General features: G+C 36.2%; 1 protein-coding gene across 1 annotated transcript; it reads left to right on the plus strand.

Moving 5' to 3' along the window:
- Positions 1 to 474: 474 nt before the first annotated feature.
- On the plus strand, positions 475 to 26,123 carry viml (vimentin like). Its single transcript, XM_056445262.1, has 9 exons — positions 475 to 1,050; positions 6,032 to 6,092; positions 7,615 to 7,710; positions 13,339 to 13,500; positions 16,934 to 17,059; positions 19,096 to 19,316; positions 22,719 to 22,762; positions 22,853 to 22,938; positions 25,867 to 26,123. Exons 1-9 carry the CDS (start codon positions 545 to 547, stop codon positions 25,906 to 25,908), a joined length of 1,344 nt encoding a protein of 447 aa, XP_056301237.1. The 5' UTR covers positions 475 to 544; the 3' UTR covers positions 25,909 to 26,123.
- Positions 26,124 to 26,335: the final 212 nt, after the last annotated feature.

Below are 26,335 nucleotides of genomic sequence, written 5' to 3' on the forward strand. Positions count from 1 at the left end.
AAATTATAAAATCTGCAGGATACTGGGAATGATAACTCCTGGATTTAACAAAAAGCTTATATCAATCTTAATAGACAAAAAAAAAAAAAAAAAAAAAAACACCACTATTAAAGGTCACATTTTTATGATGTCATCATTTAGACTTCTTACAAAGCATTTTACAGTATTTTAAAAATACAAAAATACAAGGCACTAAAGTATTTTGATACAAAATATTGAGCCATTTTAACAAACCCTATCAAATACAAATTACAAACTACTTTTTAAAATACTTGTATAAAATACTGCCCATCCCTGACTATAACTATGTATAATAATAATAAGTTTTTTGGGGGGAGGGGGGGGGGCATCTCTCAGTTGGCAGGGAACAGTCAAATAACTCTCGAAACTCTCTCAGCCTGTTGAAACTCAATAGGCTTCTGCTAGCGTCACTCAAATCCTTAAGCACAGTTGCCTATATAATGCTTCACACAGTCTATCCCCATTTCAGACAGTATTGAGCAGACTAACCGCACGGAGAGCTTAAATAACCTTTATCTTCATCATGTCCACCTCTTCCTACAGGAAGAGATTCGGAGATGTGTCCCGGAGCAGCGCTTTCTCCAGCCGCCAAACTCTCAACTCCTCCACCCGCGCACGGGTGTCTTTCGGCGCGTCCTCGTCTCCGGTTATTTACCCGTCAAAAAGCGCAAAAATCCGAAGCAGCGCCGCGATGCCACGACTTACATCTGAGACTTTGGATTTTAACCTCTCGGACGCCTTAAACACGGAATTTAAGGCGAACCGGATGAATGAAAAGGTGCAGATGCAGTCGCTGAATGACCGCTTCGCTAGTTACATCGAGAAGGTGCGCTTTCTGGAGCAGCAGAATAAGATCCTGAGCGCGGAGCTGGAGCAGCTGAGGGGGCAGAGGTCATCCCGCATCGCGGATCTCTATGAGGAAGAGATGCGGGATCTGAGGGGGCAGGTGGATCGGCTGACCACCGAGAAAACACGAGCTGAAGTGATGCGAGACAACCTGGCTGAAGATGTAGAGCGACTTAAAGAGAAGTATGGCTACAAGACCCACAGTTAACTCACTTAAAGGGATAGTTTACACAAAACTTTAAATTGAAATGGATAGTTCACCCCAAAAATTTACATTTCTTCTTCATTTAGCCTACTCACAATCTAGTGGTTCTAAACTTTTAGGAATTTCTTTCTTTTGTAAAACACAAAATATTTCAAGAGTTCACACTTAGCTGATGCTGTCCTGGGAGAGAGCCCTGAGCTCATAAGATCCTTGAGCCCAGGGCTCCCTCCCGTTGCAAGGCGAGAGGGGAGTTTGAGCTCAGGTAGATCTCGGGAACTCCCCTGCTGTAATAACCAATGAACAGCCAGTGATTGCTCTTGAGAGATAACCATTTACTAGGAGCATGTCTATAGTGCCGGTTTGGATTAGTCAATCAACTTATGTCGCATGTTTTTTGGACAGTGGGAGGAAACCCACATGAGCACAGGGAGAAATGCAAACTCCGCACAGAAATGTCTGCTGGTTTGGTAAAGCCTGGAACCAGAGACATTCTTGCTGTGAGGCAACACTGGGCCATCGTGTCACCCATCTAGGAAGAAGGAGGAGTAGGGGTGGATGGGGGGATTCTTCAAAACGAAAATAGCAGTGGTACGTAACCCAGGGTATTTGTAGTAGCTTAGGAGTCGTCTAATTGGTGCATTGAAAATTGGATAATGCGGATCCAGCCGCTAGCAATAAAAGGCACGTGATCCTCTCGAAATTAGTTTATAAATAACCTTCACTTTGTAAAGATTGTTGGACCAAACTTTTATACTTATGTTGGACTTACTTTTTGCTCAAACTTGTGAAATTTAGCCATGCTTTTATAGTAAAAATCCAGTAAACACTTTTTTGTGTGTATTTAAAACCATTTATTAAATTATTTGGTTTTGTTGCTATTTGATTCGCAAACATTGTGGGGTTGTTACATTTTTAGATTAGATTAGATTAGATTCAACTTTATTGTCATTACACATGTACAAGTACAAGGCAACGAAATGCAGTTTAGGTCTAACCAGCAGTGCAATAGCAGCAAGTACAGGATACAGGTATAAGTTTTAAAGTGCAGTTATAGAAAAACTATGGTGATATATACAGATGGATGTACTATCAACATTATATACAGGTTGTATTAGCTATGAACAGATTTACAATAAATGAATATATGTACAGGATACTATTAATAGCAGAAGTGTGCAGATAGATAAACATAATTACAAATGTCCATGTGCTGTGGGTATGTCCAGTTCAAGTAAATGAATCAGTGCAATGAATATGTGCTAACTTTAAATGTGCAAATGTTAAATAGTGCAGTGATTGTGAGGAGTATAAGTTAGAGGAGTGTGGGGGGGCAAAAGAGTCAGTGAGGGGCAGAGTTCAAAAGCGATACAGCTCTGGGGAAAAAGCTGTTCCTCAGTCTGCTGGTTTTTGTCCGGGGGAGCCTGAAGCGTCTGCCGGAAGGCAGGAGAGAAAACAGTCTGTGAGCAGGGTGAGAGGTGTCCTTAAGAATACTGCGTGCTCGGCGCAGACAGTGTTTCTTCTGGATGACCTCTATGGTTGGCAGTGTAGTCCCTGTGATGCGTTGGGCAGTTTTTATGTTCCCTAAACATTCTAAAATGAAGTAGCGGCATTTAAAAAGGGCAGACAAACATTACCTCTGAGGTGATTAGGGCATAGGGATGAGCCCTTCAGAATAGAATACACCCTTAGTTGACCTTCATTTAATTTAATTGGATGGGCCTCTGTGCCTCTGTACTTTCAAACTAAATACATATTTTGTTTTAAATAAATGACATAAGGGACAGCACAGTGTCTCGGTGGAAAACATTGTCATCTCACAGCAAGAAGGTCGCTGGTTCGAGTGCTGGCTTGGCCAGTTGGCATTTCTGTGTGGCATTTGCATGTTTGCATGTTCTCCCTGTGTTGGCGTGGGCTTCCTCCTGGTACTCTGGTTTCCCCCACAGTCCAAAGACATGTGCTATAAGTGAATTGGATAAACTAAATTGGCCGTAGTGTGTGTGTGTGTGTGTGTGTGTGTGTGTGTGTGTGAACATGAGCGTGTATGGGTTTCACAGTACTGGGTTGCGACTGGAAGGGCATCTGCTGCGTAAAACATATGCCTGAATAGTTGGTGGTTCATTCTGTTGTGGCAACCTCTGAAATAGAGACTAAGCTGAAGGAAAATGAATGAATGAATGAATGAATGAATGAATGAGTTCTAGGCATGGGACAATGACTAGTTTCAAGGTTTACCGCGGTTTGGAAAAGTCAAGGTTACAAACTGCTAACATTTTCTGTAATAGCCTATCGTTCCTATTATGTTTAATTTCCCTATTCCTGTAAGTTTTGGGGAAAAAAGATCCTACTTTTAAGGAAAAGTCAAATATCTCTCAAAACTCTGTCAGTCTGTTGAAACTCAATGGGTTCTGTTAGTGACTCAAAGAGAAGTATGATGACTGCAAAACCCACAGCTAACTGACTTAAAGGGATAGTTTACAAAAGAATGAAAATCTAAAATGAACATTTCCTCTTCACTTACTCACACTTAAGTGACTCAAAACTTTAATAAATGTATTTCTTCTGCTGAACACAAAACCAGATATTTTGAAGAATGTTAACTAGTAGGACATGTTCCTGGATTAACATCTATGTTTGTCCTGGAACAACATTCCAATCAGCCTATCAGAATTAAAGGATACGTTTACAGTTTATGTTAAGTTTAGTCTTGCGGTTAAGTTTAAACACTTCTACATGAGTGTTACCCAACTATTATTCCCTCTGATTCTGGGAATAATTTACAGTTATAGTTGGGTTTAGGGGTAGGGAGTAGGTATGGATTACATTTTCGAACAAAAATTATGTTCCAGCATCAACATAGAAGTTAATCCAGGATCGCATCGTGCTTGGCAAACTCATGACATGTGAATGTTGGACAAAAGCAGCTGTTTATACTATGAAAGTCAATGGGTGTTCTTTTACGGTGGCTGAGAGAGCTTATTGTGCTGCAATTAAAGAAAACACATGCAATTTAAGAAAACACTAGCCAATTAAGGAAAGGTCCTCATCGGTTTGTCAGCATATGTGTTGCAAATCCTCACAAGGCAATGATTAAAGCAAAAAAACAAGACACACACTTTTGTTTTGGGTGTTTTTCTTGATTTAACATTAATGGAGAAAGAAATAGATATTTTTTCATCATATTTTAAGGCAAAAAAAGTATCATCAGTAAGATCATTTTGATCAGGTAACAGATTAAGGGGAAATTGTGTTAAAAATTACACTCTAAATAATCACTTTTGGCATTTAAAAACAAGTTTGGTGTAACTGCTTGCCTTATATATATAGCATATATATATATATATATATATATATATATATATATATATATATATATATATATATATATATATATATATATATATATATATATATATATATATATATATATAGTATACCAGTATTATTAGTTACAGTATTATTATAATTGTGCAAAGTGACCTCATCCATCAGGAACATTTTTCAGCACGTATTGACCGACCAGTGTTTAGGAAAGTGCTATGGTGGTGTTTTTTAGGTTTGGAAAATATAAAATCAATTGTGCTTTTTACCTCAGGGGCCTGTGGCCTTGCTGTACCCCATGCTGAATGAAAACAAAACATATTTGGGAGCTTTGTGGTTATCAAATCAATTGCTTACACCTTTTATTTTTTGCAGTCCAATCCATTTCAAGTGTTTATTAGCGTGTAAACACTTTGCAGGGACAGAATAATTGCTAAAATTAACATTTAAAGTATTGAACGGCTGTAAATTTAATTGCTGTAATTGACCAATAGGAATTAAATGTTCTAGAGAGCTTTGTAATAGTTAGTCTACAAACAGTTGAAGTCAAAATTATTAGCCCTCCTGTAAATATTATTTTCGTTTTCAACTATTTCCCAAATGATGTTTAACAGAGCAAGGAAATTTTTCACAGTATTTCCAATAATATTTTTCTTCTTAGTCTTATTTGTTTTATTTTGGCTAGAATAAAAGCATTTTTAGTTTAAAAAAAAAACATTTTAAGGTCAAAATTATTAGCCCCCTTAAGCAATATTGTTTTTCAATTGTCTACAGAATAAACCACTGTTATACAATGACTTGCCTAATTTCCCTAACTGTAATGCATGATCACTGGACAAAAGAGGTGAGGATCCATTTGCAGTTTATTATGAGATTTGTCAGGCAGGCAATGGTCAAACACAGAAGCAAACGGGTACATACAGGCAATCCAAAAGGCGAAGTCAAGTAACAGGCGAATGGTCAGTACAGGCAGCAAACAATCAATAATGAGAAAACAAGGCAAGGATAAACAAAGAAAGACTAGACAGGATTAAGCCCTGTGGTGTTATAAACTAACAGAAACAAGACTCAGCAATGATGTGTGGGCGTGTGCTGTGTTTATAATACATCTAATTTAATCCTGAACCGCTTCAGCTGTGTGTGTTTGCAATTACGGGCGAATCTGGACCAGGTGTGTGAGTGAAGTTCATGATGGGGTTTGTAGTGCAGTTGAATGTGAGTGTTCTTCAGCAGTCTGCAAGAGCAACACTGGTGATCCTTACACCTAGTTAACCTAATTAACCTAGTTAAGCCTTTAAATGTCGCTTTAAGCAAGAATTGTAGTATCTTGAAAATATCTAGTACAATATTATGTACTGTCATCACGGCAAAGATAAAAGAAAACTATTATTAGAAATGAGTTATTAAAACTATTATGTTTATAAATGTGTTGATAAAAAAAAAAATTCTCTCCGTTAAACAGAAATTGGGGGAAAAATATACAGGGGGGCTAATAATTCAGTAGGGCTATTAATTCTGACTTCAACTGTGTAAGTGTATTTTAAAGCTATTTTGTATTGGAATAAAAATGCTGCATATAAATTATGTAAAATGCAAAACTGCTAATCTAAAAGTTTTCTTATGGATATCTGTCATTTCCAGACTGCAGGATGAGATGCTTCAGCGAGAAGATGCAGAGAACAGCATGAAGAGTTTCAGACAGGTAAAATATCGCAGTGTTTAAAACTAATAATAAATAGAAGAGATTTTAATTAGACCATGGCATACAAATCTGCAGGACGTTGCTTCGTGAGTTTTCACTGCTGTAAATAGGCTAGCTAAAGGTGTTATTATCACTTCTTCTATCACTGGAGAAATGCTTCCAGAGAAACGGTTGTTCTTGTTGCGACATTTAACACTTGAGTGTAACAGGTTTTCATGATGTAGATACAAAAGATTGAGCAATGTGATCAATGTCTAAATCTGCGTCTGGTGAAGTGTCATGGTGGCTCAGTGGTTAGCACTGTTGCCTCACAGCAAGATGGTCGCAGGTTCGAGTGCCGGCTGGACCAGTTGACATTTCTGTGTGGAGTTTGCATGTTCTCCCTGTGTTGGTGTGGGTTTCCTCTGGGTGCTCCAGTTTTCCCCACAGTCCAAATGACATGTGCTATAGGTTAATTGGATTATCTAAATTGGCCGTAGTGTATGAGTGTGTGTAAATATGAGTGTGTATGGGTGTTTCCCAGTACTAGGTTGCAGCTGGAAGGGCATCCACTGTGTAAAACATATGCCGGAATAGTTGGCGGTTCATTCCACTGTGGCAACCTCTGAATAAGAGACTAAGTCGAAGGAAAATGAATGCATCTGGTGAATGGCTTGTAATTATTTTGTGATTGTCTATATTCAAACGTTTGTGTTTTAGTATGATTTGAATGGCTTGAACTTTTGAAGCAAGTGATAATCAGCATTGATAATTGGAATTTTTTTCTGAGCAAGTCAATCTATTATAATGCTTTTAGAAAAATCATGATAGATAATTTAAGAAAGTTGTACACTGTAAAAAGTTGAAGTCAGTACAACAACAACAACAACAAAAAACATAGTCCTTATTTTCTTTCGCTTTTTCTTGTTCACTCTACTTTTGAAAACATCAGTCTAAAGTTGAGTGAACAAAAAAACTTTTGCAGAAATTAGTACACAGAAATATTACATTATCAGAACAAACGTACATAGTTCAATTGAAAAAAAAAAGTGTCATTTTGACCATGAGTGCCGCTATTTAGGCCTGTGTGTTAACTGTTTTGAAAATGTGGCGTTTCAGTTGATGGCTACATCAAAGCAATCAAGAAAAACTGTAATGTGAGGTTCTGGTTTGGTCTATCTGAATGTCTGTGTTTCTTTCATAAGCGCTGGTAAATCTCCATCTCTGCTAATTTTACTTCCAGCAGACTCTGACAAAGCTGACTGTTGTGACTGAACTGACTGCCAAGAACAGGAATGAGTGTGTTGAGTGTGAGAGCATGTGTCAAGCATTAAAAGAGTGCGAGTGTTAAAGCCCTGTTTATTCATGGTTTTAATGCGGGATATGTTGGTCCAGTCAGCAGACATCCGAATGGTGCCACGCAGACTGGAGGGTATTGTGCCCCATCCCAGAGACTCATTAAAAACACAAAGATCTCTTCACGCTGTGCTTCTCTTCTTAATACTGTGTCTCTGTTTCATTAATGTTGTTGCTGCTGCTGCAGGATGTGGACAATGCGGCTCTTGCTCGAGTGGATCTGGAGAGGAAAGTGGAGTCTCTTCAGGATGAACTGGCCTTCCTCAAAAACCTCCATGATGAGGTCTGATATGACTTTATAGTTTTTATTTCTTCAAAATATTGCTCATATATTCTCAACTAGTGATTGAAAGACTGATTACCAACCATTTTATACATTTTAAGGGCCTTAACTAAGTTCCTTAACACTTGTGCACTGTTCAAATTGCTATGTTACTGATGAAAACATCCATTGAATTAAACCGCTGTAAAAATGCATCAGATAAATATTTTTTTCTAATTTCTTTGCATAAATCTGTTAATCAACCTCAGTTCTGATCAAAACTCTTTGAGGTTTTTATCAAAGTCTTGGACATGTGAATAATTAGTAACAACATTGGCTTTGATGCATTGTTAGTTTTTGTGCCACATTAGATTTTCATTTGCCCCCCTGTTTTTGCCCCATTGACTTCCATTATAACCACGTTTTTTTATTGCAAACCCATGATACCATATAATCATGCACTTTTGATCATTGGTTGGTTTTCCCTGTTGCGAAGAGGCTATTTTTTTTACTGTTGATCATCAGTTGGCAGCATTAACCTTTTAGTTAGGCCTGTGCAAAAAAAAGATAAATTTTTAGATTTTATATGGAGTGGTACAGTACGGTATAGTACAGGTCGGTATGGGTCACCTTTATCAGTCTTGCGTTTCCACTGCTAAAAGGGTACCAATAGTGCCCTTTTGGTTGGCGTGGTGTACGACAGAAAGTTTCAGTCGATGTCATTCTTGCTCAAGGAAATGTCAAAGTAAAGCTGTACGGGTCATTCACAAATCATTTGTGAAATCATCACTTCTCACAAAACAGATGCTTTAAACATATAAATAGTTGTGCATAAATGTTTATTACTAACCTTTCTATGAACTTGATTGATTATAACTGCAGATCAATGATCTGTGCAAAACAGCCTACTGTAATGTCTGCAATTATATTAAATAAATAAAAAAGTGCAACATATTTGTCTCCGATATGTTACCAATAACAGAAAAACTACACACAGAATACATTTAGTCCTTTTTGGGGTTTAAAAACAACACAAAATATAGCCCACAGTCAGTGCAAACCTTTCATCTGCATCTTTAATCTTCACCAGCACATGTGATCTCTATTAGAAAGTAATTCCTTCATTTAGAGTTCATAATAGTCCAAATGGTGATGATAATAATTAAACATGGCATTTTATTCATAGTTTAGATGGTGAAGGAATCATTCGCTCCTTTGTTTTTTTCCAGCTTCTCCTTTGTTCTTTCACGCTTCACTCTCGCGTTTGTCTGTTTCTGAAAGGATCTGATGTCAGAAGCACTTCAGTAATCACGCGCACGTTATTATCATCAGCTCAAGAAGTTCGTTATTTTAAATATAGACGTATAGACGCAGACGCAAGCAAGAAAGCAAAACCGCTCGCACTTCAGACAGCCTTGTACGGGTCACAAAGAAGTTCTGCTTTACTTTTTGGCTTTGTGGCTGTTTATCAAGACGACGACAATGTTTGTTTAAGCTCGGGTTGACCACGGCTCGTTATTATATGTATATATTATTACGGTATAATGTCTTGGCTGTGTTTTTAAAAATGGCGGTTCCTTTGTTTTCATTCTCCTGCGTGTCCACGAGCGTATCTCTGTAAACTAATAGCGTTCAGCTGTGCATCTAGCTCCACTTTTTGGTACCTTTTGTAGTGCTAAGTACCCTTCCAAAAGGGTACCAAAAAAGTAGTATGGTACAGTTCGCTTTTAGGTACCTTTTGATGGTGGAAACGACCATTTAAAGTGTACCCAGCCATACCAGACTGTTCCGTACCCTACCACTCAGTGAAAATGGGCCATAACAGCAAATTAAAGTGTGTGTCTGAGTGTGAGAGTGACCTTTACCTTGATGTGTCTGAGGAAATCAAAATATGCATCTCTGCTCTCAGAACTACCAAAATATGTGTCAAAATAAGATTTTTCACCAAAAATCATTCTGCTAGCTGAAACACAGAAAAAGTTGTGGCCAAATTAAGACTTAAAATCACCCCAGAGTGGATAAAAACATCCCCAACAGTACTTAAGGGTTAAACAAAAGTCTAAATGCTGCTATTTATTGTTATTAAATTAGAATAAGTTTAAATAATTGTCAAATTAAATAGATTTTCACCCCTAAAATGAAAATTGTGTCATCATTTATCCATCCTCCACTGACTTTCTTCTGTTGAATACAAAGGAAGATATACTGAAGAATGTTTAAAATAAACAGCCATTGCGTTCCATTGTATTTTTTTGTGTGAGGAAATTTTTATTTTTGTGTGAACTGTCCCTTTAATATCACTGAGAAGTTTTTCTTTAATAGTCTATCACTAATTAATTATCAATTACTTTTAATTTTTTATTTAGTATTTTCATCTATAAAATGAATTAAATATTTGGCAACTAAAAAAGAAACAGGCCTATATTATACCAACAAAACCCTAAAATTATCAATTACTTTTTCATTTAGTATTTTTTTCATCTATAAAATTAATCAAATATTTGGCAACTAAAAAGGAAACAGGCCTATATTGGTGATATGTTGATATAGTTGTTGTATAACAAAACAAAACACTGACTCGGAGTACCAACTTATCGATTTGGTAGTATAATAAAAAAAGAAAAAAAACAATTATTTATAAGCGGCGGCGTGGTGGCTCAGTGGGTAGCACTGTCGCCTCACAGCAAAAAGGTCGCTGGTTCGAGCCTGGGCTGGGTTAGTTGGCATTTCTGTGTGGAGTTTGCATGGTTTCCTCCAGGTGCTCCGGTTTCCCCCACAGTCCAAACACATGGGCTACAGGTGAATTAAATAAACTAAATTGGCCGTAGTGTATGTGTGTGAATGTGAGAGTGTAGGGGTGTTTCCCAGTACTGGGTTGCAGCTGGAAGGGCATCCGCTGCTTAAAACATATGCTGGATAAGATCATTCCGCTGTAACGATCTCATTCCGATAACGATCTTGCTCTTAAAGGAACACTCAACTTTAATGTAAAGAGGCTCATCTCACAAATCCCCTAGAGTTAAACAGTTGATTTTTTTTTTACCATTTTTTAATCTATTCAGCTGATCTTTAGGCCTGGCTAGAGCAGTTTTAGCTCAGCTTAGCATAGATCATTGAGTCGGATTAGACCATTAGCATCTCAATCAATTTTTTTAAAAGTGTTTCGATATTTAAAGCTTGACTCTCTGTAGTTACATTGTGTACTAACACCAACATAAAATAGAAAGTAGCTTTTTTCTAGGCCGATATGGACAGGAACTATTTTCTCATTCTGGTGTTATAATAAAGGACCTTTGCTTCAGTGCAAAATGCATCTACAAACAAGTCAAGCTTTAGGTAGTTTTTGGATTTTTTTTGAGCGAAATGCTAATGGTCTGATCCGATTCAATGATCTATGCTAAGCTAAAAGTGCGCTTGTAGGATGTGAAGGTTAGCTAAATGATATAAAAAATGGTCATTCTCAACTGTTTAACTCTGCCAACCTGATTTCACCAAGTAGGACATGTTCCTGGATTAACATCTGTGTTGATCCTGGAACAACATTCCAATCAGCCAATCAGAATTAAGGAATACATTTACAGTTTATGTTAAAGAGCCCATATTATGGGTTTTTGAAAATGCTCTTCCATGTAGTGTGTCACACAGCTCTAAGTGAAGTGAAATATCCAGCTAAGGCTTAAATCTGTAAGTGTACGGTGTTTAAAACTATTGATTCATCTATAAAAGAGTCGACTCATAGTGCTTCAAACGAGTCATTAGGCGTTTCGCGATGACGCGGCTACGAAACACAAGTAGTTGCACGCGCAAGCCCGGGAGATTTGAAACCTGCGGCCCCGCCCACTAACAGAAAAAAAGTCACACACACACACACACACACACACACACAGAGACACACACAGACACCGGTCGAATGAAGTCACGCTGTGCAGATGGAGATTATTGACAGTTCACCCAAAGATGAAACCTTAGCAATATAGCCTAGCCTTGAGCAGATTGAGTGCTTCTGGAAATTACATGCTTAAAAAGAAGACTTCATCAGTTTGTTAAAGGAAGGATCAGTAAAGACTGTCAGAACAAGGATCAGTGGATCATGAATCAGTTTCTTCCCCCATTTCACCAGTGTAAGTACGTGCGATTAAAATTGTTGCAATGGTTGTAATCGCGGATATAACTGAGGATGCGGAGGGTGAGGGAGGTGTCGCCGCCGCGCCGTCTCTATTCTGGACGCGCCGGCCCTGTGTGTGTGCGTGTGTGTGTGAAAAGAGCAAGTAGGCTGCTAGGAGATCTCCTCGCCAGTTCTTGGACTTTTTGCTCAATAAAATAGTTAGTCGTCAGTATTTTCTATTCCATCGTCTGTATTTACATTCACCCACTGGCAGCCAAAATCCACTATGAAGTGTGTATGCACTGTGACTACTTTTATATTGTTGATAATCTGCTGGGCATTTCACTCTGTCTTGCCCTGAAGCCTGTCAGTGTCGTCGACCAATCGCAGCAGGCTGTCATCGGTCCAATCAGCGCAAATTAGCTTCGCGCTGAGGAGGGGTTTGGGTACAAATGAATCGCTGAACGATTCATATGGGAGTCGCTGGGATAATTTGGTAAAAATAAATGCAGATTATAAGACCATCAAAGTGTTGTTTGACCTTGCATGCATATTAGACTGTTGTTGGAGACCCTTACAACCTAAATATGACCCTATTTCATCTATAATATGGGCTCTTTAAGTTTAGGCTTACGTTTAGGTTTAAGCACTTCTACATGCTTAAGCACTTCTACATTCTACATGAGTGTTATCCAACTATTATTCTCTTCTGATTTTGTTCCAACTTACCGATTTGGTAGTATAATAAAAAAAAATATATATATTATTTATAAGGGGCGGCGTGGTGGCGATCACCTGTGAACTGGACGCTCTCAGAGGAACAGTATGAATCTCACATTCACATCAACACACGTCATCTATAGCCAGAAGGGCCATGACTGACTGTAACAATAAAACTAATTAAATATAGTTATATATCTAAATAATTGAAATTATATACAGCTATGGGAAGGGCAGCGTGGTGGCTCAGTGGGTAGCACTGTCGCCTCACAGCAAAAAGGTCGCTGGTTCGAGCCTGGGCTGGGTCAGTTGGCATTTCTGTGTGGAGTTTGCATGTTCTCCCGTGTTGGCGTGGGTTTCCTCTGGGTGCTCCGGTTTCCCCCACAGTCCAAACACATGCGCTACAGGTGAATTGAATAAATTTACAGTTTGGGAATAAATTTGGGAATAATTTATAGTTATAGTTGGGTTTAGGGGTAGGGAGTAGGTATGGATTACATTTTGAACAAAAATTATGTTCCAGGATCAACATCGATGTTAACCCAGGGTCGCATCGTACTTGGCAAAATCATGATGTGCGTTTACTGTAACTCTAGGTGACTTGTAAAATGAGGCTATTTCCAAAAAAAGTGGAATGTTTCTTTAAGAGCATTCTGTACATGCAAGATTGCAATTCCACATGCATTTCCCAATAATCACCATCTCATGTGGATTAGCAATCAAGACAAGTTTATATAAAGCACCTATTCCTTACAGACTGAGGCACTGGCAAAATGGCTAGGATAAAGAAAAAAAAATGTGTGTGTGTGTGTGTGTGTGTGCAGGAGCTGGCAGAGCTGCAGACTCAGATTCAGGGCCAGCAGGTGCAGGTGGAGATGGACATGGCTAAACCTGATCTGACAGCCGCTCTCAGAGACGTCAGACTGCAGTACGAGAACCTGGCAAGCAAAAACATACAGGAGTCAGAGGACTGGTACAAATCCAAGGTGTTTAACATCAGAAATCAACATCCAGATGACTTTTTAAAACATACAGATGAGTTTCTGCTGCTCTTATCGAAGTTTGTTTCCCCGTCAGAATTAAGAAAAGCAAAACAGAAGAAAAAAACAGCAAAATAATAAAATAATCTCATTTCAAACCAAAAACAAGATTGCTTCACTTACTCCATTAGAATTTAGAATTTCCGAAAACAGCACAATCATTTTTACTTGTATGGAAAATGTTTCTTTATTCTAATTATTTTAGATATTTCCACTATAAAAACAAGACAAAAGTAAAAAAAGCATTTTCAGTGTTTTTTTTTATTCCATCTATTAAGTAACAACACCTTGCATGTTCATTATCATAATGAATAGGGATGCACCGATCCTGCAACTTGGATCGGATATCGGTATAATACCACATGTTTTTGCTGGATCAGGTATTGGCCAGCTGGTACCGGTCCAAATCTGATCTTGCGTGTGCGCTATATTCTGTGTTTATAAGCCAACTAAACCATGAAGGTATAGCCTATTAAAAGGCATTAGAAATTGTCATGTAGGCCTACTATATTCCAAATGCTCTGAAGCCATTCTACAGTTTAATGTGAAGCACAGATGAATATTCACGTGGTTAAATTCATGTTTACTTCAGCGCTTCCCGCCGATGCGCCTGTCAATCATTCTCCATTCATTCACAATTCAAACTGCGCGTCGCTTTCATGACGACACGAAAAACTCTCTCCAAGACTATTTGTACCTGTTAGTTTAAATAATTAGTGGATAAATGCATTTAGTTTTGCATTAAATGGGTTCATTTTGACCTGCAACATTTGACCTGCAAAGGAGTTCATTGCTGTTACTATATCATGTTGCGCTGTGTCTGTTAGATCTGCAGATCGCATTCGCAATACTGGAGTAGAGAGAGTTATTACCTGCTCTTCACACAAAAAGTAGGCCTACCTGACATTTTAAATTAGAAAAGGATTTCTTCCTTTTGTGCTGCTCAGTTTTGAAAGTGTCCGCAGATACAGGTGAGCTGCGCGCTGTGTCTTAGTAATGCATCAATCGCTTCATCCACGCACCAGCTGTGCAGACGTGATGTGCATCACCCGCTCCATAAGATGATTCTCACAATGAGTTTTAACTCTCTCATCCTTCTGACTGAGTTTATTCTTCAGAGTTGAATACTTTCAGTGCTGCGAATGGTTTGTAAAGGATGGCTCATTGTGGTCAAAGTAGTTGCTTAAATTAATAAAAGTGAAAATGATGGGCGCAATATGGATTGTCATTAACAGAATAATTATTTTGCCTAATATAGACTACTCTGAAACTGTGAATATTTCACTGTCATTTTATTTATATCAACATTTTATTTAACAGATCAGTTTGTGTTTTGGCGCTGAATCATATAAGCGGACCTTGTTTTGAACTTTCTCTGTCTCACTCATGGTGAGATTTGGCGAGGGATTATTAAGTAAAACTGGCCTCAGACGGTTTAGTTTTGTCACGTCTGCTGTATTGCCATCTTGTGGTCTTCTGGACTCTAGTAATGTTTTGGTTTTTGGACCTGTTTTGTTGTTGTTCATGTGATCACTAATTGTTTCCAGCTGTCTGTCATTGTCTAATTAGTGTTGTCTTTATAAGCTTTGTTATGTTGTGTTTAGTTTGCCTTTGGATTTTTGCTGTTTGCTCGTGCACTCTGTTTACACGATTCTGTTTTGTTTTGTCTGGCTCTTATCTGGTCCTAGTCTGTTTACACTATTCTGTTTTGTTTTGTCTGGCTCTTATCTGGTCCTCTGTTTACATGATTCTGTTTGTTTTGTCTGGCTCTTATCTGGTCCTAGTCTGTTTACATGATTCTGTTTTGTTTTGTCTGGCTCTTATCTGGTCCTCTGTTTACATGATTCTGTTTGTTTTGTCTGGCTCTTATCTGGTCCTAGTCTGTTTACACCATTCTGTTTTGTTTTGTCTGGCTCTTATCTGGTCCTCTGTTTACATGATTCTGTTTGTTTTGTCTGGCTCTTATCTGGTCCTAGTCTGTTTACATGATTCTGTTTTGTTTTGTCTGGCTCTAATCTGGTCCTAGTCTGTTTACACGATTCTGTTTTGTTTTGTCTGGCTCTTATCTGGTCCTAGTCTGTTTACACGATCCTGTTTTGTTTTGTTTTGTCTGGCTCTTATCTGGTCTGTTTACACTATTCTGTTTTGTTTCGTCTGGCTCTTATCTGGTCTGTTTACACTATTCTGTTTTGTTTTGTCTGGCTCTTATCTGGTCCTAGTCTGTTTACATGATTCTGTTTTGTTTTGTCTGGCTCTTATCTGGTCCTCTGTTTACATGATTCTGTTTGTTTTGTCTGGCTCTTATCTGGTCCTAGTCTGTTTACACCATTCTGTTTTGTTTCGTCTGGCTCTTATCTGGTCTGTTTACACTATTCTGTTTTGTTTTGTCTGGCTCTTATCTGGTCCTAGTCTGTTTACACGATTCTGTTTTGTTTCGTCTGGCTCTTATCTGGTCTGTTTACACTATTCTGTTTTGTTTCGTCTGGCTCTTATCTGGTCTGTTTACACGATTCTGTTTGTTTTGTCTGGCTCTAATCTGGTCCTAGTTTGTTCACTGACTCATTGCTTTGGTTTGTTTCTTTGTTCACTTTGTTTCATGTTATGATTATGTTTTTTTAATTCCTGTTCAAACATTGTTTGATTCACTTTTGTTTATTGTTTTGTACTTTTTGTCTCTGTTGGATTTTTTTGTACCTGGCCTGTCCCCTTATTTTTTATTAAAACTTAAATTGCTGCACTTGGATATCTTGTATTTTTAATAGCCCATCGTGACAAGTTTAGTCTGCGTAAAATAGCATTTTTAAAAATTTATTTATTTATTTATTTTTACCAATGATTAGGGTCAATAGTGGTAGCTTATTACAGATTTCAAAGAAAAATCTTAATATTAAAAAAGGAAACATAAGCTGGACCACAACAGATCATATCAATGTCATAACGAATGCTCAAATAATGTAGCCTAGCTTACAGCAAGCATCATGTTTTTAGTTAGGTTGTGCCGTCTGTCATATACAGACCTATAGGTCTGTTATTTTTACTAAAGAAGAAGGTTATTTTAAGCACCAGAGCTATAGAAACTGTATTATGTTAAAAAAAAAAACTCCACAGTATCGGGATCTCATCTGTATCGATCGATACTCAGAATTTTGGTATCGAGATCGGATCGGTTCCAAAAAAAGGTATTGGTGCATCCCTAATACTAAATCACATTACTGCATATCATTATATGTATCATCGCCTTTTTTCTTCCTCTGGTGGAAATGCATATGGTTTTGCTTATGGTTTTATAGTGGTTCCTCCTTTTATTTGAATGTAGTTTTTGCACATCTTTTAAGCTTCTGTTGACAAGCTTTAATAACGTGTCTTGTTTCACTGTTAGTTTGCAGACCTTACTGAAGCTGCTAACAGGAATAATGAAGCTCTGCGACTGGCCAAGCAGGAGACCAATGAGTACCGGCGTCAGGTGCAGGCGATCACCTGTGAACTGGACGCTCTCAGAGGAACAGTATGAATCTCACATTCACATCAACACTAGTCATCTATAGACTGAAGGGCCATGACTGACTGTAACAATAAAACTAATTAAATATAATTATATATCTAAATAATTCAAATTATATACAGCTATGGGAAGGGCAGCGTGGTGGCTCAGTGGGTTGCACTGTTGCCTCACAGCAAGAAGGTCTCTGGTTCAAGCCTCGGCTGGGTCAGTTGGCATTTCTGTGTAGAGTTTGCATGTTCTCACCGTGTTGGCCTGGGATTGCTCCGGTTGCCCCCACATTCCAAAGACATGTGCTATAGGTGAATTGGGTAAGCTAAATTGTCCATAGTGTATGTGTGTAAAGGGGAGTGTATGGGTGTTTCCCAGTGTTGGGTTGCAACTGGAAGGGCATCCGCTGTATAAAACATGTGCTGGATAGGTTGCCGGTTCATTCCGTTGTGGCACCTCAAGGTAATAAAGGCGAGAGCTAAGCTGAAAAGAAAATGAATGTAGGAATGAATGAATGACAGCTACGGGAATAAATAATTTCTCTCAGTTTTTCTGGATTTACGATTTAAGCTATTATATACATAACTACGCTATGCTATAAATGATCATATATTTTTATTTGGAACATGAACAACTTTCATTTCAATTGAAACATAAAAGTAACAAAATTTTAAAAACTAAAATAAAAGGCAGAGCTACAATTTTATGAATAAATACTAAAGTTATAAAATGTAAAACTAAAATAAATACGAATTAATACTAAATAAAGAAAACGCATTTATACATAGCAGAAATGCAATTTTAATCCAAAAAATACTAAACTGAAGTACAATTAGTACTAAATAATAATGTATTTTAAAAGATGACAAAAGCACATACATTGGCTTTTAGAATAAAAAAGAAATAAAGATTAATATCTAAAGCTTACATATATATATATTAATTGACAATCATAAAATTGTTTAAAAATTAGAAACAGAAATACCACTAAAACTTAAATAAAAACTAATAATAAAAAAAGTGTATATATATATATATATATATATATATATATATATGGGCGACATGGTGGCTCAGTGCAAGAACAGAAAGTGAAAGTGCCGGTCGCTGGTTTGAGTACCGGCTGGGTCAGTTGGCATTTCTGTGAGGAGTTTGTATGTTCTTCCCGTGTTGGCGTGGGTTTCCTCTGGGTGCTCCGGTTTCTCCCACAGTCCAAAGACATGCGCTATAGGTGAATTGAATAAACTACTGTAAATTAACCACAGTGTGTGTGTGTGAATGAGTGTGTATGGATGTTTTCCAGAACTGGGTTGTGGCTGGAAGGGTATCCGCTTGCGTAAAACATATGCCAGATAAAAAGCTGTAGCGACCACTGATGAACAAAGGAAAATGCATCGTAATCTTTACAATACTGTTTAACAAGCCTCACCTTAGAAGTGTGAGTGTGAGCTGTTTAAATAGTGCTTGAATCAGTTCATGAGCAGCTTCAGCTGTCTGTGTGTCATCATCGGACCTCAGAACAGGTGTGTGTGAGCGGTACATGACTGGAAATTGTAGTACAAAATGGCGGATTTGTAGTCCATTAGTGAACTGTGTGAACATGGCTGAAGAAAAATGAATGAATGAATGAATAGTCCATTTAAAGTCAATTTGTATTACTAAAACTGCGCTGAGAAAAATATTCACTAGATTTACAATAAAGTTTGAAGGTAAATGGTTGCAAACTATTTATATGGGCTGAATTTAAACAAACAAATTAAGTTGAACATTACTACATTTAATGTGTTTGTATAAATTCAGCCCATATAAATTGTTTGCAACCATTTACCTTCAAACATTATAGTAAATCAAATGAATCTTTTTTTTCGGTGTGACATAAAAATTATAATATGAAATGACAAAGGCACTTAAAATGACTCGTTTTCGAAATAAACAAACAACCAAGAATCTAATTATAAAAAAAACAAAAATCAAATGCTCTCTATGTGTCAAAAAACCTTAAGTCATGACATCTACAGTCCACAAGTCTGTTGTCGCTGTGAATCATGCAGAACGAGTCTCTGGAGCGTCAGATGCGGGAGATGGAGGAGAACTTCAGTATGGAGTCATCTGGTTTTCAGGACACCATCGGCCGGCTGGAGGAGGACATTGGCAGCATGAAGGACGAGATGGCGAGACACCTGCGCGAATACCAGGACCTGCTCAACGTCAAGATGGCGCTAGACATCGAGATCGCAACCTACAGAAAACTGCTGGAGGGAGAGGAGAGCAGGTCAGACTATTACACTGATGGATTCCCTTAAAGGGGCAGTTCATGCCAAAAATTTAAATATTCAACATTTATTCAAACTTAAAAGTCCTGTGAAATCAAAAGATTTTAGATGTTAGTATCAGTATGTAAGGCGGCTTAAGGGTATCCGAGCTAGTATAATCCAAAAGTGACAACATTTGCATTTAGAAATTATAAACATATAAATATTGCAGTTTGCCGATTCCACTTAAATGGACTGTTTTTGTTCTTCAGTTTCTCATCAAATCTTCTGACCAATCAAATACTCTATAGTATCTGACATGTCCCACCCCCCTTAGTTTGCTTTTCATATGATGCGCTTGATCTCAACCTCTCTCACTGGCAGAGCTGTGATAAAAACAAAACGCTATTGGCTGATTTTTTTAAAAGGGGTGGAGCTACTACATGTCCCGCCCTCTTTTTATTTTAGTTGAGATTATGTAAAACATCGAATAAAAATGCATATTTCAAAGCACTTCACAGACCATTAAGTGATTACAAACCTTTCTGTTGAACACAAAACAAGATATTCTGAAGAATTTTTCAGAACAAATCAAACCATTTACATCCATAATACACTATAAAGAATGATGGCTCACTTCAATTTTTAAGTTAATTCAATTTAAGTTTAAAATTAATTTTAACTTGCATCAATTAAGCTGACTTAAAACATCAAGTTAAAAGTAACTTAACTTAAAATTAAATTGAGCCACTGAATTTATGGAAGCAAGTATTTGAACTAAATAAAATCAACTGAAAATTACCTTTTGAATACTATACATTGTATTTTTAAAGAGTAGTGAAAGTGAAATCTGGAAATTGAGTATGAATTATTGAATTTACAAGTACGAAAACATGTTTGAAATATTTTTAGTTGAACTATTCACAGCTTAAATACACAGCAATGTTAAATTTCAGGACCTAAAAATACAAAACCTGCAATTGAAGTCATTAAAATGCAAGAACTTGTTAATTCGGTGTATCATTTTTTTTAGTTTGTGTTTGTCAACAAGCTTTTTAATTCAATACTTTTGCCATTGATTTTGTTCCATAGTTTCTCAATAAGCGTTCCTCAGCATTTTTGCATCCTCGTGTTCTCGTGTAACGTCATCATCAACTGCCAAAGTTCAGTTCCGAAACTCAAGTGCGCAAGAACAGAGGACGTATGAAATGAAAATTCCCGGATGCGTTCTTGATATCGAGGATGCATCAATGCGCAAAACTCGCTTGAGACGTGCCAGAAGGCATTGCGACTGAATAAAGGAGGTGGAAAGTGCAGCATTTTATACAGGTTTATTATTAAAGTTCGGAGACATAACTTATTTATCTCAGGAGTTTCCCTAAATGAGACTGTGAAAGTAAACACTACCATAGACATCTTAATAAAGGCATAAACACATTAAGGGTGTTTATTTGATGAAGTTTTTATTAAAATTAGTTTTATTTGTATTGTGCAACGTATATTTATAATGTTTTTATGCAGAGTATATATTCTGAATGGGAAAAACAATTAATCGTTGTATGTTTGTAATGTTCAAATATTTTTCCATTAAAAACGCGTGAAGGTCATGTGACCATCAGGATAAACCAGGGAAGAACGCAGCATCTCATTTTTCACAGGACGCGATCTCTGTTCCCGCGGTCTCCCCCTAGTTCGTTCTTCTGAGGTAACTTCACAAGACCGCAAGTCCGTTCTCTGCATTTTTGGAATTGAGAAACAGTCTAGCAGACTCCGAAATGAGACGCAGATTTAGAGTTCCACATGAGGTGGTTTTTAATTAGCAAATAATATAAATATTATGAACGTAAACATTAGGTAAGCAGGTTACATTGTAACCCCGTGTCCTAACAACAAGCTACGTGACGAGATTTGCAGTGATAAGCAATTTGGCTGTTTGTACCAGACGAAACACGACAGAAATGTAAATACTGCCATTCAGAAGCACAGAATAGTGCACTCACTCATGAAATGGTAAGGTTTATGGTCTAATTAATACATATTAAACCTCTTTTACATTATTAAATGTAGATGCTGAATCATTGATATGTGTTGGTTTGCACTAATTCACAGTTCTAAATTTCAATTTCAAATGGTTTATTTTATTTTCAAGATCTGAGGTGATCTATCTGCTGCTGCTTTCAGTAGAATGGCAATAAAGGTCATGTAAAATGGCATTCAAACTTACAATGAGTACATTTACTTGGACACCAATAATCCGATTTTAATACAATTAAGACAATACTCTGATTAAGATTGTACCATGCAAACAGCGAATTTTTATTTATTTTTTGATTAGTTTAATGCGATTGAGGTCATAATCGAACTAAACAGAAATGGAATTAAGACTTGTGGAGTATGCCGATTATAGTCGCGTTATTGAAGTACAGAACAGACATGTAAACACCGCAATCAAACCCATTACTGCCGTGTAGAATTTTAGCTGAATTTTGTGACAGGAAATTCCACACATACACGGCTGTTTGACACTATTCTCTGCACCTACCGAGTCAGTAAAGGACCACAGATACACACACTTTTTTTTTCTCCTATTCAATGTGCGGTCTCAAATTCCATTAAAAAAAACACTCTTCCAGCAGTTCATACTCGCACCCAATATCTTGTTTGTCACGGTGGCATGCATGAAATGTTCCTGAATGAAAGTGAAAGTGCCAAACTGACAAATTTAAAATTAAACACCCAAAATTACTGTCTTATTATAAACGCCATATTATTGTCTTTTTTTAGATTAAGGCAAATAATTCGATTACTGATGTCCATGTAAACATAGTCATTATTAGCATTTATTAGCATTTAGCCTGTACTGTCCCACTAACACATTGATTAAATAAGGGTTACAAAGTGAAAATAAAGTGGCATTTTGAAATGACAGAAAAACACAAACCCTGTTAAATACTACACAACACTAACTAAATGAAACATAAACGGCTCCCGATTAGAATCAACACGCGCATCAGCCAGCAGAGTATCAGTAACAGACTTTTATTGGTCATTTTTGTAAATTGCATGGCTTGCATACCTGTTAAGTTTCATGCCAGTAATCTGGTTTGCTCTATAATGCAATGAAGTATTGCATGTGTGTATGTGTTTATTTAGAGAGGGGAGGGGCTACCCTTTGCCCCGCCCTGTCTTTGTTACAGTTACATTGCATTTCTAAGAAAACATGTATTACAAAAAAAGTTTGTGATTTCATAATTTAATCAATTGAGAGAATATGGTGATAAGTACAGAGAGACTTATCAAGTTATTCTCCTAAAGTACGGTGTCCTGCCTTAAAAAGATACTTAGTTTATTCTGGGTTGAATAAGTCATGATAACTTGCAAAAACTAATAATAATTCTGCTTTTTTATTGTCTTGGGTGTAGAATTGCAGCTCCTCTTCCAAACTTCTCCTCCTTCAATCTGAGAGGTAAATCAACACATCATAATGATATATAAAAATGTGCTTAAGCTGTTTATTTGAAGATTCTCATGTTGTTTTATTTTATTTTTCTTTCAGAAACAATGCTCGAGTCCAAGCTTGTTCCTGAAAACACAGTTACTAAAAAAGTTCTTATTAAAACTATTGAGACCAGAGATGGCCAGGTGTGTGCTTAACTTTACTATTTCATAGCATTTTCATCTTGCTTAAGTACATTATTTTTATCATCTACTGTAGGTACGAGATGAGGAATAACTCAATAAATAATAACTTAATTAATAAAATTAAATGTTACTAATTTTGCCTTAAATATGTATATATATTAAATATATATACAGCCTGAATTATTAGGCCCCTCTGTTTATTTTTTCCCCAATTTCTGTTTAACGGAGAGAAGATTTTTTCAACACATTTCTAAACATAATAGTTTTAATAACTCATTTCTATTAACTGGTTTATTTTATCTTTGTTATGATGACAGTAAATAATATTTGACTAGAGATTTTTCAATTTGGGAACTATTCAAAAAAAGAAAAAAAAATTCAAAGGGGGGCTAATAATTATGACTTCAATATATATATTGCACCCCATTTTGAAAAGGAATGCTTTTATGTGTTTTTATTTTATGTGAAAATAGGCAATATAATTTGCTGCATTTGAACAAAACAGATATTATTTTAATAAATATATCTGTTTAATATATGTCACCCCCTCCCTAAATAAATAAATAAATTGTAATATTTATATAATTATTAAATGCTAATGTACTTAATTCGTTTGCTTCTGATTGTGTATTTAAATATGTGTAATGTATTATTTTTATTATAGAATTAGAGAATTCACAGTATTTAAATTTTTTTATTTTATATATAATGTATAAGTATAACAGTTACATTTAATAAGTATAATACTTATAAAATACCCTGTACATAAATAAATAAATAAATAAATAAATAAATAAATAAATAAATAAATAAATAAATAATGTGTGTATGCAGTATGTATCTCCCCCAAATAAATAAATAAATTGTAATATTTCTATAACTATTAAATGTTAATAGTACTAAATATGCTTCTGATTATGTATTTAAATATGTGTAAAGTAACATTTCAGTATAGAAAAATACTATATAAAATAAATTTAAATGTAATAATTTATTAAATTTAAATATTACAAAAATTTTAGAGGAGGGATAATAGTTTAGCTGTCAACTCTATATAAAATAGCCTGTAAATAAATAAATAAATAAATAAATAATGTGTGTATACAGTATGTACCTCCCACAAATAAATAAATCAATTGTAATATTTATATAACTGTTAAATGTTAGTACTAAATATGCTTCTGATTATGTATTTAAATACATGTAAAGTAAGATTTTAGTATAGAAAATACTCGTTCATTCATTCGCAGTGGGTAGCACAATCACCTCACAGCAAGAATGTCGCTGGTTCAAGCCCCAGCTGTGTCAGTTGGCAATTCTATGTGGAGTTTGCATGTTCTCCCCGTGTTTGCGTGGGTTTCCTCCGCGTGCTCCGGTTTCCTCCACAAGTCCAAAAACACGTGGTATAGGTGAATTGGGTAAGCTAAATTGTCCGTGGTGTATGTGAGTGAATACGTGTGTATGGATGTTTCCCAGTAATGGGTTGCAGCTGGAAGGGCATCCGTTGCATAAAACGTATGCTGGATAAGTTGGCAGTTCATTCCATACTATACATGCTTCTGATTATGTATTTAAATACGTGCAAAGTAACATTTTAGTATAGAAAATACTATATAAAATGTCATAATTTAATATTTAAATAAAATTATATATTATGTAATTTTTGTACAATTTTAGAGGAGGGACACTAGTCTTGCCATCAACAATATATATAAAATAACCTGTAAATCAATCAATCAATCAATCAATTAATTAATTAACTATTAAATTTATTATTGTAAGAATGGGTTTTAACCACAGCGGTTCGAACTGTAGTTCTGCAGAGTGACTAAAAAGTTATCAGCATGATGGTAAAAAAGCTGATAATTTCTAGTCAAACCGTTCTTCTGCAATCTTGTACCAAAAACGGAAATGAGGGCAGCATTAATAGCTAAAAATATGAGAGAGCGTTGGTATTATGTGATTGTATTGTATTACAATATGGAGCAATTAAATTTTGATGTTAAATCTAAATTAATTCACAAATACTTGATAATAAAATAATTTAAGACAATAACTTGCTGTGGTTACAACTGAATTAATTACAAAATAACTGTCTAAAATGATCAAATATTAAATGATAAAAACATATAATAATAATTGCACCCAGCTTAAATGTAAAAATAAAGTTACCAGAGGTAGAAGGAGAGACAAGGGGAGGGAGAGACAGAGAGCAAGTAGGCCTCAAAGAAAGCCCAAGAGCAGTAGAGGCAGAGAAGATAGACTCCAGAACAGGAGAGAAGCAGAGCAGGAGAAGAGCCAGAGCAAAGTTTACCAGCTATTTTATATCTTTCTTGACCATGTGACTGAAGCCCAAATACTGAGACATTCAGACTGACCAATCAGCATGTGACCACATTGTAAAACTCCCAAAGTCACCAGACCCTGATCTAATCAGTATCTGCCTTTGGAGCCAGTATGGACCTTCTTTGGTGAAAAAGACATGTTTTGCCATATAAACAAATGCATATGATAATTTAGACTCTTACATTGTATATTTAATTATTATATATGTAATTTAATATAATTAGTACTATCTAAAAATGAAGCATATAATAGGATTTCTGCAGACGGATATTATTTGTTACTGATGAAACACTTAATCTCCCCATTATATTATTATTGCATTCATATTTTGACATTTACATTAATCTCAATGGATTTCTTTAGTTTTCATTTTGTGAAAAATTAAGCAAACTGATTAATGGTACATTTAAAAATGTCTCTAAAATTGTGACATGTTTGTTATTATCATGAATTTGTCAACTACTTAAATCTCTTGTTAAAACTGCGCCAATCTACCGGATTATGTTTGGTGAATGAATCTAATCTAATCTCAGAGCCAGTTTGTTTTTAATCTGATTGTCTTCTCCTCTTCTCTTTATTGAGGTGATCAACGAGTCGACGCAAAACCACGATGATCTGGAGTGATGAAACTGTAAATCTCTCTGATGGGAAAACCCAGTGTTCTGCTTCTGAGTGCCTTTACCTGCTGTAAGAAGTGTAGTGAGGAAACAAGAGCTTTAGCAAACTGTGAATCTTTTTACTGTCTCTCAACCTGCATTCTCTTTCCACATACTGTAGCATTTCTGAGCCAAAATAATGCGGTCTGAGCAAAATGCTTGAATAAAAACAGTCAAAGAAGAGTGTGTTTCTAATAAATCTTTATTTGCTGTATGTTATTTGTGAATTGTTTAATGTAGTTTGTTTTTAGAGCAGCTTCACTGCAATACAAAAGGAAATTATAGTATATCAATTAAATTTTTTTCTGTTCAGCTGTTCTGATTATTTTCTCATGCGCGTGAATTATATTTTGGTTACTTAAGAACAATAACAACAACAATAATAAAAACAAACT

This window comes from Danio aesculapii, chromosome 2, assembly GCF_903798145.1.
Source record: "Danio aesculapii chromosome 2, fDanAes4.1, whole genome shotgun sequence".
Lineage (NCBI taxonomy): Eukaryota > Metazoa > Chordata > Actinopteri > Cypriniformes > Danionidae > Danio > Danio aesculapii.